This window comes from Salmo salar, chromosome 25 (assembly GCF_965601325.2).
Source record: "Salmo salar chromosome 25, fSalSal1, whole genome shotgun sequence".
NCBI classification, from domain to species: domain Eukaryota; kingdom Metazoa; phylum Chordata; class Actinopteri; order Salmoniformes; family Salmonidae; genus Salmo; species Salmo salar.
The window spans coordinates 41819616-41834355 of NC_138315.1; the positions used below are offsets into that span (position 1 = coordinate 41819616).

Sequence of the window (14740 nt, forward strand, 5' to 3'; positions counted from 1 at the left end):
TGAATTTCAAACAGATTCAACCACAAAGACCAGGGAGGTTTTTCCAATGCTTTGCAAAGATGGGCACCTATTGGTATTTTTTTGTTGCAGATATTGAATATCCCTTTGAGTATGGTGAAGTCATTAATTACACTTTGGATGGTGTATCAATTCACCCAGTCACTACAAAGATACAGGCGTCCTTCCTAACTCATTTGCCAAAGAGGAAGGAATTTCACCATGAGGCCAATGGTGACTTTAAAACAGTTACAAAGTGTAAGGAATATGATAGGAGAAACCTGAGGAGGGATCAACAACATTGTAGTTACTCCACAATACTAACCTAAATGACAGAGTGAAAAGAAGGAAGCTTGTACAGAATAAAAATACTCCAAAACATGCATCTTGTTTGCAACAAGGCACTAAAGTAATACTGCAAAAATGTGGCAAAGTAATTCACTTTATGTCCTGAATACAAAGCATTATGTTTGGGACAAATCCAACACATCACTGAGTACTGCTCTTCATATTTTCAAGCATGGTGGTGGATGCATCATGTTATGGGTATGCTTGTCATAGGCAAGGACTACAGACGTTTTTAGGATAAAAATAAATGGAATAGAACCTAGCACAAGCAAAATCCTAGAGGAAAACCTGGTTCAGTCGGCTTTCCAACAGACACTGGGAGATTAATTCACCTTTCAGCAGGACAATAACCTAAAACACAAGGCCAAATATTGCTAACCAAGACAACATTGAATGTTCCTGAGTGGCCTAGTAAAAGTTTTGACTTAAATCGGTTTGAAAATCTATGGCAAGACTTAAAAATGGCTGTCTAGCAATGATCAACAACCAATTTGACAGAGCTTGAAGACGTTTAAAAAGAATAATGGGCAAATACTGTACAATCCAGGTGTGGGAAACTCTTACAGACTTATCCAGAAAGACTCACAGCGAAAATCGCTGCCAAAGGTGATTGTAACATGTGTTGACTCAGGGGTTTGAAAACTTATGAGAAATTTCTGTATTTCATTTTCAAAACATTTGCTAAAAAAAAATAATCTAAAAACATGTTTTCACTTTGTCATTATGCAGTATTGTGTGTAGATGGGTGAGAAAAATATATATTTAATCCATTTTGAATTCAGGCTGTAACAAAATGTGGAATAAGTCAAGTGAGTTGAATACTTTCTGAAGGAACTGTAGTTTCAGTGAGTTTAGGGAAAAGCCATACTCAATTTAACAAACCAATGTTAAAGAAAACATTTTATTGTGTAAACATAGAGCACCAGATTTTTTCAAATCTTTTTTACAATTTGCATTTAACCTGGAGATACATTTCAGTGTCTAGTACAAACCATTCTCAGCAACTAAACTACCTTCTCAGCAAGCTGTGATATTTACATTCACGCCAAATCATCTAGTCCAGACCTGGTCCTCTCACTCACCTGCAGGAATACAAGGATAGATTGAGGCATTTGAATACAGGAGAAATTGGAATTACATTTGGAGCCAAGCTGTCTAGCCTGAACTGTAGCCAATCTGTTTCTACTTAAAGGTAGATTGACATTGAAGAGATTTGGGACGACCGAGTAGCGGCACTTATATATGTGAATTGTAGTCTGATACTCCTGGAGAATCTTGTCTTCCGCCGTGCAATCCCTTAACATCTGGACACACCACGGATGACCATTAAATCACAGCAATATAAGATTGCGTGTCGGCCGCGTGGGGGTGCCGGGAGTTGGAACTGCCATTCCCGCGTTCCCCCAACGTCAGTGAAGCAAGCATTAGCCAAACTGACTGACAGATCATGACAATGAACAACGTAGCATTGTCCAAGAGAATTAAAGGGAGAAAAATCATCTGGGCTATACAAACATATCCACATCCTTGAGTCCATATACCACTCGTTATATGGATGTGAGTCAGTAAGTTCTTAGAGGCGCTGTTAGAGCCATCAATAACATTCATCAGCACAGGTGGACTGAGTTTATGGGCAGTCTCTTAGCTAATCCCAGAAGACCAGGAGAGGGATAGGCACTTCAGATTGGACCTCCCAGTGTGTGTTGCTGCTCTGTGTCTTCACTCTGGGTGGTGTTCTGAGTGTTGGAGTCAGGCTGTTCCATGTCGGCCGGTGAGAGGGGTGAGGGGGGCTGTGGTGTGCCTGTTCTGTCGCTGGCACCCCCCTCCTCCGCCTCTCTCTGTTGCACAGAGGACAGGTACTGCTCCAGCAGACTGCAGTCCTGACTGTCCCCCCCACCACCAGGAGCCAGGGACCCCCCCAAGGCCAGCGCCCGCACAGTCTCCATAGAGTTGCCCGTCCCACAGCTCAGGAAGGTGTCTTCCTGCCCCGCCTGCTGTTCACCTGTGAACTGGAAGCCCGAGTCCGGGAAGGAGAGGTCTGTGCAGGCCGGGTCTGCAGTGCTGAAGTCCACAGGCAGGGGGAGCTGAAGAGCTAGAGGGCCACAGAGCCCGGAGGTCAGGGCTGGAGCAGGAGATGACCCAGCCTGAGCCACACTGGCCAGCTGCCCCTCCACAGTACGCTGCCACTGCTGCATGGACTGAAGCTGCAGAGAGATGGGGAGAAGGAGTGAGAAAGGGTGTGTGAGCGTGAATCTGATTGATCCATGACCTTGTTTATCACTAATCTCAGTTAACCCAGAACTAAAGTCTTGTGTAATTGGTCAGATGCTTGATTTAGTTCTGGTTCAAGCCATAAGTGTTAAGAGATGAGATGAAGAGCTCCACCCTCTCTCTTTGCAAGTTGATTGGTCCAAAGCACCATAACTAATGCTGCTCGTGATCTCACGCATCCCGTTGTATCGTGACACCTTTACGGTACCATTTATGTTTACGTAGTCAGTCCACGAGAGAGTAGTGTATTACTGACCTGACCCCATAGGAAGTTCACAGCCTCCTCCTGTACCAGTCTCTGTAACCGCTCCTCTTCGTGGTGCTGGCGCACCCTGTACACAAACAACAAAGTATTAGTTGGAAGTACTTGACATATTAATTTGCCTGATATACATGATATTCAACATAAAAGGCTAGATACCTTCATCCTTCATAACTATCTGGCTGTGCCATTAGAAGTGTTGAAAGACTGAAGTTACCTGTTGCAGGGACAACATATCCCCCCCAAGGCATCCAATGTTCTAATAGCTAAAGCTATATTCTGATGCAATTGCACGCTCCCTCAGAACTTGAGACATCTGTGGCATTGTGTTGTGTGACAAAACTGCACATTTTAAGAGTGGCCTTTTATTGTCCCCAGCATAAGGGGGACCTGTGTAATGATAATGTAGTTTAATCAGCTTCTTGACATGCCACACCTGTCAGGTGGATGGATTATCTTGGCAAAGGAGAAGTGCTCACTAACAGGGAAGTAAACAAACTTGTGCACAACATTTGAGAGAAATAAGCTTTTTGTGCGTATGAAAAATGTCTGGGATCTTTTATTTCAGCTCATGAAACCAACACTTTACATGTTGCCTTTATATTTTTGTTCAGTATATATTCTGAAGCGTGGCTAAAGACAAGGCTCTTTGTGCACTGCTTACAAAAGGCTAAATGTCTGCTCTTTCTAGTGACAATGGTTTTGTATGGAGATTGTCTTGCCAGTTTCTCTAGAAATGACAGGAGGTTGGGGAGGACGGGCTTGTGGTAATGGCTGGAGAGGAATTAGTGTAATAGTATCAAATAGATGGTTTCCATGCGTTTGATGTCATTCCATTTGCGCCGTTCCAACCATTATTATGAGCCGTCATCTCCTCAGCAGCCTCCACTGCTAGAAACCTACTTCTCTAGCCTGACGTGGTGGTCCGTGTCGACATTCCAATTCTCTACCCTTCTTTGAGAAGTGTACACTCCCCTTCATGTATTTAAAAAGATAGGACTGGTGTGAGGAATATTGTGGAAACTCCCTCCAGCCATGTATGCACCAATCCAATGCTTTAAAATGCATGAGGGGGAGTGAACAAGTGCACACTTCTGGAGAAGGGCAGAGAATCAGAAAGCAGCCCTTGGATTGATTGGGGTCTCTTCCGTACCTCTCCAACTCTCCAGACAGGAAGATTATGTGCTCCTGCATCCTGCGCAGGCGGATCTCACACCGGACCTCTTTGGCCAGAGGGTGGCTACGCCGAGCCCACATTCCCCTCCACCATGCCTGGATCCTGACGGCTGCCCTGTCCGTCTCACAGTGGCCCAGCCTATCACATCTCACCACCGCTTCCTCTTCCTGCTTCGATCCCACCCTCACCTCTGCAGCAACGCAGTTTGAGTATGCTCCCTGGAGCGGAGCGCTGTCATTGGTCTGTGATTGGTCACCTGCCGTCACAGGTGTACTGGCGGTTGAGGTTAAGGCACAGGTGAGGTGGCTGTCAGCCGACACCCTTTCTCCCTTTACCTCCTTCTCCTTCACTCTATTCTCCTCCATCTCCATCTCCCTTTCCAAGGGTGCGTGTTGGGTCTTTTCAGGAGAGGTCTTTTTGGGACGGATGGGGTGTTCAGGCGCCAGTGAGTCAGGCTCAAATGTCTCAGTTTCGTCCTCGCTGTCAGAGTGGGCGGGGTCAGAGGTGACAGGTAGAAAGGTGGACTCAGAGGAGAGCAGACTGCCGGTGAGTTTATCTTCGTCCGTCTGGCTCTGAACGTCCTCCAGGTAGAGGCGGTCCTCCATACCCCTGGGGCCACGGAGAGGAGGTGCGCCCGCCTGGGAGGCTTCGCACCCCAGCCAGGTGTTTATCTGCAGGATCGCTGGCTCTGGACACACACACAGAAGAGAGAGGAAAATTGGAGATTTACACACTAGACACACACTGAGAGTTACAGAATTTACAGAAACAAAAAAACACAAAACAGGTAGAGTTCATCATCTGCTACCTGTCTGTCTGGCTGGTGGGGCAGTCACAGGCATTGTGGCTCTGTCTGACTCTCTGGCTTCCCCTAGTGGGGGCACATGACAGGGGCTGTGAGTGTCCACATCTAGCTGGGTGGGGCCGGGAGGGCTGGGGGAACCCCCTTGGGTCTGCTGCTGGAGCTGCCTCTGGTGGAACCTGTTGATATACACAGGACCCCTGGTTAAAGTAATGGGATTCAAAGGAGAGAGGATCCCTTAAAAGAAACATTGCGGTACTTAATTCTTTTTTTTTTTTAAGTTAAATGACCAAAACTAAGCAGAAAAGACACAGAGGCACATTGATCCAGTTTAGGGTCAGCTGGTTTGTAACAATGGGTTGGATTTATAGCTAGAGCTTTTTCCAAGTGATCACAGGGAGGAGAACATATCCACTGCCAGTGTGATAGTTGACCTCATCGAACAGCTGTTGGCCTCACAGCCCAGTTGTGGATGTATCGTCCTACCTCTGCCAGTTGTGGATGTATCGTCCTACCTCTGCCAGCTGTGGATGTATCGTCCTACCTCTGCCAGCTGTGGATGTATCGTCCTACCTCTGCCAGCTGTGGATGTATCGTCCTACCTCTGCCAGCTGTGGATGTATCGTCCTACCTCTGCCAGCTGTGGATGTATCGTCCTACCTCTGCCAGCTGTGGATGTATTGTCCTACCTCTGCCAGCTGTGGATGTATTGTCCTACCTCTGCTTGCTGAGGATCTTCTCCAGCTTGGCATCCTCGGCTGTCTCCAGGGTTGACGTGGAGGTCAAAGGGCACACGGTGGCAAGGTACTGGACCAGTTGCACGTGCTGACCTGGCCGGTACGAGCGACCTTTGCCCTGGCTGTACAGCCACTCCGCCTTCAACCTGAGATCGCAAACAATAGAGACATTATTGACCAGCAATGATAGTGATCATTACTCAACACTGATGTTATAACTGCATAGTACGACACAGCAACCTTGCAGTCACCAGCCCATTTCTCTACCCAGGGATTGACATTATGGTCTGAAAGGCACTCGCCCTTTGGGCAAGTCAGGAGTAGATTTTGGTTGCCTGAAGATTATGATCACTTGCCTGAAAATGTAACAAGCTATTTTCACCTACACACAAGGGAGGAACCAAAAAGGCCAGACTACTTGCATTTTGTTTGTTACCAGTAAAATAAAATCACCCGCCCAATGCGGCAACCTCAAAGCTGGCTCAACATGCTCGACTGCTCAGATTACTTGCACCGGGCAATAGGGCAAACCCCTCTTGAGGATACCTTAGGATAGGGGGCGCCGCAGCGCATTTTGAAAAAAAATCGTTCCCATTTTCAACGGCCTACTAATCAAACTCAGAAGCTAGGTCATGCATATACTTATTATATATGGATAGAAAACATTCTAAAGTTTCTAAAACTGTTTGAATGGTGTCTGTGAGTATAACAGAACTCAAATGGCAGTCAAAACCCCGAGACCGATTGAAACAGGAAGTGGAATTCAGAATTGTGGACTCGACTTCTCATCTTTCCCTATAAATCACACCGTTAACCATGGTTCAGTGAGCACTTCCTATTGCTTCCACTAGATGTCGCCAGTCTTTTCACAGTGGTTTGAGCCTTATACAGTCGAAACTCAGTGAATGAGACTCATTGGAAATTGGTCACAGGGGATGGGCCATCACCATTATGACGCCGGCGGCCATGTCTACCCCCACCTTTGGAAACGGTTTTAAAGGCAATGAAATCATCCCCCTCGAATCTTATTGGCTCTCTTGGTGTTACAGGCCTTGAAGATTAATGTTTTACAACGTTTGACATGTTTGAACGAACCTACAGGCGGGAGAATCTCATTTTATCCGGAACTTCAGCCCTGCGCTTGGAGAGAGCCCTAGGACGCGCTACCAACAGCAGGCTAATGGAACGTGAAGTATGGACTTTTTCGACCGAAAATACATCTGTTGTGGACCTGGGATGCTTTCTGATGAAGACAACTAAAGGTAGGCGATTATTGACAATATTATACAAGATGAGATGTGGCATGCGATTGTTCCAAGATGGCGCCGAGCTCTGTATATTAGCTCATTTTCTGAGTATCGCATCGCAAAGTGTGATTACCCAGTAAAGTTAATTTAAAATCTGGTATGACAGGTGTTCTCAAGAGATATTCATCTATAAATGTTAGATTGACAATATAAATGTAAAAAATCGTTATCGGATAGTAATTTAGGGAATTGTAGCATTGTTTACCGGGACGCATTTGAGGGGAAATTATTTAGTCAACGTCAGACGCCGATGTAAAATGCTGTTTTTATATATAAATATGACCTTTATTGAACAAAAGAATGCATGCATTGTATAACATGATGTCCTAGGTGTGTCATCTGATGAAGTTTGTAAAAGGTTAGTGCTGCATTTAGCTGTTTTTTGATTATATGTGATGCAAGTGGTTGGTCGGAAAATGGCTATGAAGCTGCTTTTTACGATGGACTCATCTAACATAATCTAATGATTTGCTTTTCCTGTAAAACCTTTTTGAAATCGGACGACGTGGGTCGATTCAGGAGAGGTGTATCTATGCTAATTGGCGATATGATTTTTCGCTGGATTTTGATCCCGCTGACGGGATGAGACGCTGGAGAGGTTAATGTCAATCAATGCTACCCTCCTTTCCCTGCATAGTTAGCATTTTTAACTTCACTGGAGTTCTGGACCTGGTCTCACCCTTCTTTCTGTGACACCGAGTATCCGTCCAGGATCTTCAGGTTCAGGCACCAGCTCATGATGTACGGCCGGTAGTCGTATCCAGGCAACGAGGGGGTTGCCATGATGCAGGGGTTACTCATAATGGAGAGCTGTTCCAGGTCATGGAGGGGTGCCAGGTAGGAGACCTGTGGGAGGCAGAGAGAGAGAGAGAAAGAAATAGAGACAAGCAAGTGAGAGAGAAGTAGGAAAGAGATTATTGTTAAAAGCAGAGCAGGTGAGAGTGCAAAGAGAGAAAGTAGAGAGTGCAAAGGGACAAAAAAGCAGGGTCTTTACCTCATTGAGGTCTCTGATCTCATTCTCTGCCAAGGAGAGGATGGACAGATGGGCAGGCAAATGAGTGGGGACAGTCCGTAGCGTAGTAATGCTGTTACCATGAAGGAGAAGGGTCTGCAAGAGAAATAGCAGCCTGTCAATCAACACCACAGAAAAACTGTCCTGCTTAATGCTCCAGAATTCTATCTGCATCCCCATAACTCTGAAAAGTCATGAGGCAAGACCTGTTCTCACCTTTAAGGCTAACAGCTTGGTAAGATCACCAATGTTGGAGATGTTGTTGTCAGACACGTCCAAGTGTTGGAGAGCCACACAGCTGTTGAGCTGCTCAATGACCTGAGTGAAAAGTGGATATCCAAACTGCATGATCAGGAGACAAAATGAACACATTATGGAGGGAGTACATTGTCCACTTTCTTCCCCTCACCTTGATGTTGTTGCCTGACAGGTTGAGCCACTCCAGGTGTGGCAGGTCTCTCAGCCCTTCAATATAGCCAATACTGTTATTGGGCAGGTTCAGAACTCTCAGCTCGGTTAGACGACACACACCCATCATCCGCACCAGGCGGTTACCAGCAACTGATAGCTGCCCAGCACAGAACAGAGAGATGCAGAATAAGACTGCAAGACAATATAGAGGGAACTAATCCAATTCAATTTGGTGCATTGCAAGTTTGCAACAACTAGTAAATGCCCATTTACAAATAATCTGAGGAATTCAACAATGTTCAACAATTAAGTTGACCAGATTCCATCAAATGTGCTTGGATAGAAAGGTCTACCTGTTGGAGGCCTCGGCTCCTCTCCAGATGGTCCAGTTTCATGATGTGGTTCCGGTCCAGAATGAGTGTGTGTGTTTCATCAGAGCAGGTGAAACTGGGCTCCAGTTTCTGCAGACCCTGCGCTGACAGGTCCACCACTGGACCTAAAGGGGAAACAGAGACAAACATAAAAACATGGGCGTGGATGGATGTATAATCTATTATGCACATGTTGGTAGTATCACCATGAACACGAACGATACATAGAAACAGTATGAGCCATACAGCGGAGGACAACAGCAACTAGGGAGGCAAGCTTATAAATCTACTATGTACATACTGTAGACACAGCCTCAAGCAAGATACGGAAAAGGATCCAACTGAAACATGGAAGCCATCTTGGAGAACTGCAGTTGATCACTATCATACATTTTATTCATACTGGGCAGACTATTAGTCTGAGGGATGTTGATTCATTCACCTTCAGTCTGTTGATTGATTTGCTAATATAGCAGTACTTAAAGAACATAAATAAATTCTGGGTGTGAAAATCCAGCATGTTATTGGGATTATTGGTCAGACAGTGAAAACAATTTCAAATATGCAATGCAGCATAGCTCTACTGAAAACACTCCAGTCCTGAACGCATGACTTTGGACTATTAGATAATGAAAGGATGGGCAGCTAGCTACAGTCAGTAGTTCGAGCTAGCTAATGTAGGACAGAACCAATCATTGAAACATACGTATGTTCACTAAATCGTTGCCCTACAAAGTCAAACGTCACACAAAGGGAGCTGTCATGCACTCACCAGTTGTGTCAAAAGTAAAATCTGATACTCCCATTTCGCGCAGAATATACGAGGCTGCACCAAACTCGCTACGCCAGCCTGCTTGCCAAAGCACAACTGTCTTGTTAGAGACCTCCGGCGAAAACAACAGAAAAAACGCTTAGAATTGATTGGAATATGTAGTTCAAAAATGTCCGTTTGTCATTAAAGGACCACTATGCTTGGCTTAAAAAACAACAATTCGCTTTACTGCAGTGCAGGGCGCTGTTGATAATCAGGTGGGAAAGAGATCTCAATAGCTTTACACTTGATAGCAATCCCAATATGAAACGAAAAAAAAGCATGATGGTACAAACATATCTATAAAAAAAGAAAAATACCTTCATTTTGTTCAATTTGTTGATCGGGTCCTTTGGCTTGCCTTTCTATCATCGCCATACTTCCCGCTTGTGTCAACACCAAGCAACCGATCTAGTTGCTGATTGGTCAAATACTTTTTTATAAACAAAATTCATATTTGAAAATCAAAATACTGATCCTGACTGGATGTAATGAAAAAAATACATGATGTGTAAATAGAAATCCCTAGATTCTTTAAATAAATAATTATGAAATCTCACCTATAACTTCGTTTCCGTTTCCGCCATCTTTCTTTCCGGTTTTGTGTCCTCCTCAGCCATCATGAAGTGAGTTTACGGAATAATATCTATTGCCATCAAATGTTTAAATGAACACTTTTACCAATAAAAATGACCTATTTTACACAAGTACACGTTGATCATCTATTCATGATTTATCTTAATCTGCTGCAGGGTCGAGCTGTGCAGTTTCAGCGGGTATAAAATATACCCCGGCCATGGCGTCCGATACGCCAGGATAGACGGAAAGGTACGGCGAAATGGCTACTCTTCCTTCCTCTAATGCCTTTTAGTAATGTTTGGTTTCTCACGGTTAGCCGCAATAAGCTGTGGTCGACATTGTGTTAATTGTAACAGTAGAAGTGTTCATGTAGTGTTTGTACTCTGTTCTTGGTCTGTCCCGTGGACACTGACTATGCTAGAGCTTCAGCTAGCTAGGTAACGTTAGAATCCAATTTCTTTATCCACGTCAGGTATAACATTACAACTAGCTAGACATGTAAGTTACATATCAACGTTGCCGAATATACTACATCTCACTAATGTGTAGTTTAACACCCCCTATGTGTCTTTCCCAGGTTTTCCAGTTCCTGAATGCTAAGTGTGAGTCTGCCTTCCTGGCTAAGAGGAACCCCAGACAGATCAACTGGACTGTGCTGTATAGGCGCAAACACAAGAAGGGCCAATCTGTAAGTACCTAGCTAGTTATTGTCTATCATTTCCCCCCCCAAACGCAGATTATACAACCTTAGTTCTGACATGGTGTTCCTTTTTGTTTTTGGCTGGGGTGTGACGTGTGCGTGGTTGTCATCTGCGTTATGTACCGTCGCCAGGCTGTGTCTTACAGCTTGTCGGCAGTGCTCACTCAACACACCTGTGGCCATAGAGCCACTGGAGATCATAGTACTGGCTCTGTGAAGTCTTTGACTCCTTACCACTGGTCAGCCTCCATACTCTCCTACAAACGTTTATGTGAGAAAGATGTTAGGGGTTTGCAGTAATGTGAATACATCTGTGTGATTGTTACTGTTCATTTAGCAAGAAGCGGTACTGTCAATGACTTTTCATATAGGTCTAGTTCAGCTACACGAGTGACATTTAAATGTCTGTATTTCTTCTGTGTTGTGCCTATTGATACGCACCAACACTACCAAACTGCCCATAACTGATCCTGAATGTGGCCATGATGTTCCTGACTGCATGTTGTCTATTTCCTGTGCTAACAGGAAGAGGTGACAAAGAAGCGCACACGTCGTGCCGTGAAGTTCCAGAGGGCCATCACCGGCGCCTCCCTGGCTGAGATCATGGCCAAGAGGAACCAGAAGCCTGAGGTCCGCAAGGCCCAGCGTGAGCAGGCCATCAGGTGAGGACCCGACTCAACCCCACCAGAACCACGCTTCACCAGAAACGTTTCTTTAGATGTAAAATGGCAATGGCTGGCATGTTGGTGCCAAATAAGTGAACTGTCTACTGGGGCACTTATTGTGTGGTGTTCAAAAAGTAAGTTTCTGTCAAGTTTAACATGTGAAGCACATGTAGCTGCTGTTCACACTGTGACACTGTCACCTTACTGTGATACTGTTTTAAATGTAAGATGGAACGGTGAATTGTCAGTCAGGTTTCATTCACCCATCACTTGTTATTTCTGCAGTCTGGACTCGTGTCTTGTTTTGCTTGTGTGGAATGGGTCTAATTTATATCATTCTGGTCTCCAGAGCTGCCAAGGAGGCCAAGAAGGCAAAGCAGACAACCAAGAAGCCCTCTGCCGCTGGTGCTAAGGTAAGATGGATATATAGTCATGTTTATATGATGGTGTGAATCTGATTGTTCAGAAGCCTGTCAGAAAGTAAGAAACCTTTATGACCTGCATTTATAAAACACAGCAAGGATTCTCTTTTTTCATTTATCTGTGAAATTCGGATTTCTACATTTTTAAAGGGACAATCGGCAGTTGCGAAATACATTTTTGTACTTATAAATGGATGTTGTTACTTATTTCTTGAATATCACTTGTCATGAGTGTAGTTTAACTGCCGTACCTAATCAGAACCTAAAATATGTAATTTTACTCCAATTTTGGTAAACAAAGTATATAAAACACTATACAGCCTCAACATGGTTAAAACTCTAATTGTGTTATCATGGATGGTCAGTCCTGGCATCCATAGGTCTGTCTATGAATTTGAGTTGTTGGATTTTTTTCAGCCCATCCCTCAGCTTTTTACTGAAACGAACAGGCTGTAAGTGTTTCAACTGCTCATTGCCCCTTTAAAGGTACACTCAGGCTTACAAAGTAAAAATTGGCAGTATTGGGTCGACTTCCGCAACTAAGCGTATAGCAAGATGCTGCACGTTCTCCTCAGCAGTTGTCATGTTGCAGAAGAGGGAAGGGGGAAATGGCTTTTTAGTTACTCAATTGCATCCTCTTACATCGCTCTCTGCTCCCGAGTGGTGCAGCGGGTTAAGGCACTGCATCTGTGCTAGAGGCATCACTACGGACCCTGGTTCGATCCCGGGCTGTATCACAACTTGCTGTGATCGGGAGTCCCAAAGGGCGGTGCACAATTGGTCCAGCGTCGTCCAGGTTAGGTTAGGGGAGGGGTTGGCCGTGGTAGGCCATTATTGTAAAATAAGAATTTGGTCTTAAGTGACTTGCCGTGTTAAATCAAATATATTTGCATCACATTGCTGTTCTTGGACACCTCATATTGCTGAACATCTGCCTTAAATGGCACCTATGGCTTTAATTTATGCTTGGAATTCTAATGGTACCAAGTGGTTTATCAAGAGCTGTGATGAACTGCATAACCCTAGCACTGTGGTCAGGTACTGAATTGGATTCCAAAGGTGGTTAGTACTTTGTCTAATCTATGAGTACTTTGTCTCCCTCTGTAGGCCCCTGCCAAAGCTGCACCCAAACCCAAGGTGGCAAAGCAAATGAAGGTCAATGCACCTCGTGTTGGAGGAAAACGCTAAACCTTTTTGCTTTGTTGGTTGTGAAATAAACTTTATTGGTAAATAAAGATGTTTGGGCTGTGTGATCTCAAGTTTGTCGGTACTTTTGTTTTCTATATTTGTGTAATTGACAGTTGTCTGACCTGGTAAGGTCATACACCCTGAACTGTCTTTCCTTACTAGTGTTTTATGTTTCAATATCACGTGAATATGTACAGTGAAAAGCCTTTCTTGCAAGCTCTAAGCCCAACAATGTAATACTAAAAATAAGGTAGAATAAAAACACACGCTATACAAACAAGAACACAAAGTAAGCATACTAAATACAGGGTCGGTTCGAGTACGATTTATAATGTGCAGGGATACTGGATCGACGAGGTAGATGGTGCCTTCAGGAAGTATTTATACTGCTTGACTGACTCCACATTTTGTTACATCCTGAATTCAAAATTAATGTAAAGGTGTCACCCATCTACACACTGCCCCATAATGACAAAGTGAAAACATGTTTATATAAAAGTCTCTAAGCTCTTCAAGCGCAGTGAAATTGGTAGTTGATCGTTGCTAGACAGCCATTTACAAGTCTTGTCGTAGATATAAGTCAGAACTAACTCGGCTGCTCGTGAACATTCACTGTGTTCTTGGTAAGCAACACCTGTGTAGATTTGGCCTTGTGTTTTAGGTTGTCATACTGAAAGGTGAATTCTTCTCCCAAGGATTTTGCCTGTGCTTAGCTCCATTCAGTTTTCCTTTTCATCTCAACTCCCCAGTCCTTAACAATTTATAAGCATACCCATAACAGGATGCATGTTTTGGAATATTTTTTATTCTCTGTTCAGGTTTCCTTTTCACTCTGTCAATTAGGTTAGTATTGTGGAGTAACTACAATGTTGAGCCGCTATCAGGTTTCTCTTCAACTCTGTAACGGTTTCAAATTTGCCATTGGCCTCATGGTGAAATCCGTGAGCGGTTTCTTTCTCCATCAACTGAGTTAGGAAGGAGACGAGACGCCTGTATCTTTGTAGTGACTGGGTGTATTGATACATCATCCAAAGTGTAATTAACTTCATGCTCAAATGGATATTCAATGTCAGGTAAAAAAGAAAAAAATACCTATCTACCAATGGGTGCACTTCTTCACGAGACATTGGAAAACCTCCCTGGTCTTTGTTGTTAAATCTGTTTGAAATGCACTGCTCAACTGAAGACCTTACAGTTAATTTTGTGTGGGGTACAGAGATGAGGTAGTCATTCAAAAATCATGTTAAACACTATTATTCTACACAGAGTCCACGCAACATGAGACTTAAGTGATTTTTTTTTTTTACTCCTGAACTTTAGGCTTGCCATTTAATGGATTGAATACTTATTGACTCAAGACATTTCAGCTTTTCATTTTTATTAATTTGTAAACATCTGTAAAAAAACAAAACAATTCCACTTTGACATTATGGGGTATTGTGTGTAGGCCAGTGACACTCAATTTAATCCATTTTAAATTCAGGCTGTAACACAGTGTGGGAAAAGTCAAGGGCTGTGAATACTGTATGTATAGGGGAAGGTGACTAGGCAGCAGCATGTATGTATGTGAGTGGTTGTGTGTAGAGTCAGTATAAATGTATGTGTGTTGGAGTATTAGTGTACGTAGAGACTGCAAATATAAGAATACAATACAAAGGTCAACTCAGTCCATGTAGCCAT

The 14740-nt window shown here is 43.9% G+C and overlaps 2 protein-coding genes and 1 non-coding gene across 3 annotated transcripts; 2 read left to right on the forward strand and 1 right to left on the reverse strand.

The window, feature by feature from the left end:
• Positions 1 to 1234: 1234 nt before the first annotated feature.
• On the reverse strand, positions 1235 to 9897 carry LOC100195969 (centrosomal protein 97). The gene is given in 4 exon segments (NM_001140998.1): positions 1235 to 2029; positions 8417 to 8481; positions 8678 to 8820; positions 9827 to 9897. Coding segments are annotated over 4 exon segments (309 nt in total). The 5' UTR covers positions 9885 to 9897; the 3' UTR covers positions 1235 to 1986.
• A 145-nt stretch (positions 9898 to 10042) lies between these two features.
• Positions 10043 to 13131, forward strand: LOC106586748 (large ribosomal subunit protein eL24). Its single transcript, XM_014174327.3, has 6 exons — positions 10043 to 10132; positions 10259 to 10334; positions 10663 to 10773; positions 11311 to 11447; positions 11800 to 11863; positions 12980 to 13131. Exons 1-6 carry the CDS (start codon positions 10128 to 10130, stop codon positions 13058 to 13060), a joined length of 474 nt encoding a protein of 157 aa, XP_014029802.1. The 5' UTR covers positions 10043 to 10127; the 3' UTR covers positions 13061 to 13131.
• Positions 10871 to 11050, forward strand: LOC123730662 (small nucleolar RNA SNORA23). The gene has a single exon (XR_006762097.1). It is a non-coding gene; the product is annotated as a small nucleolar RNA SNORA23 (small nucleolar RNA).
• Positions 13132 to 14740: the final 1609 nt, after the last annotated feature.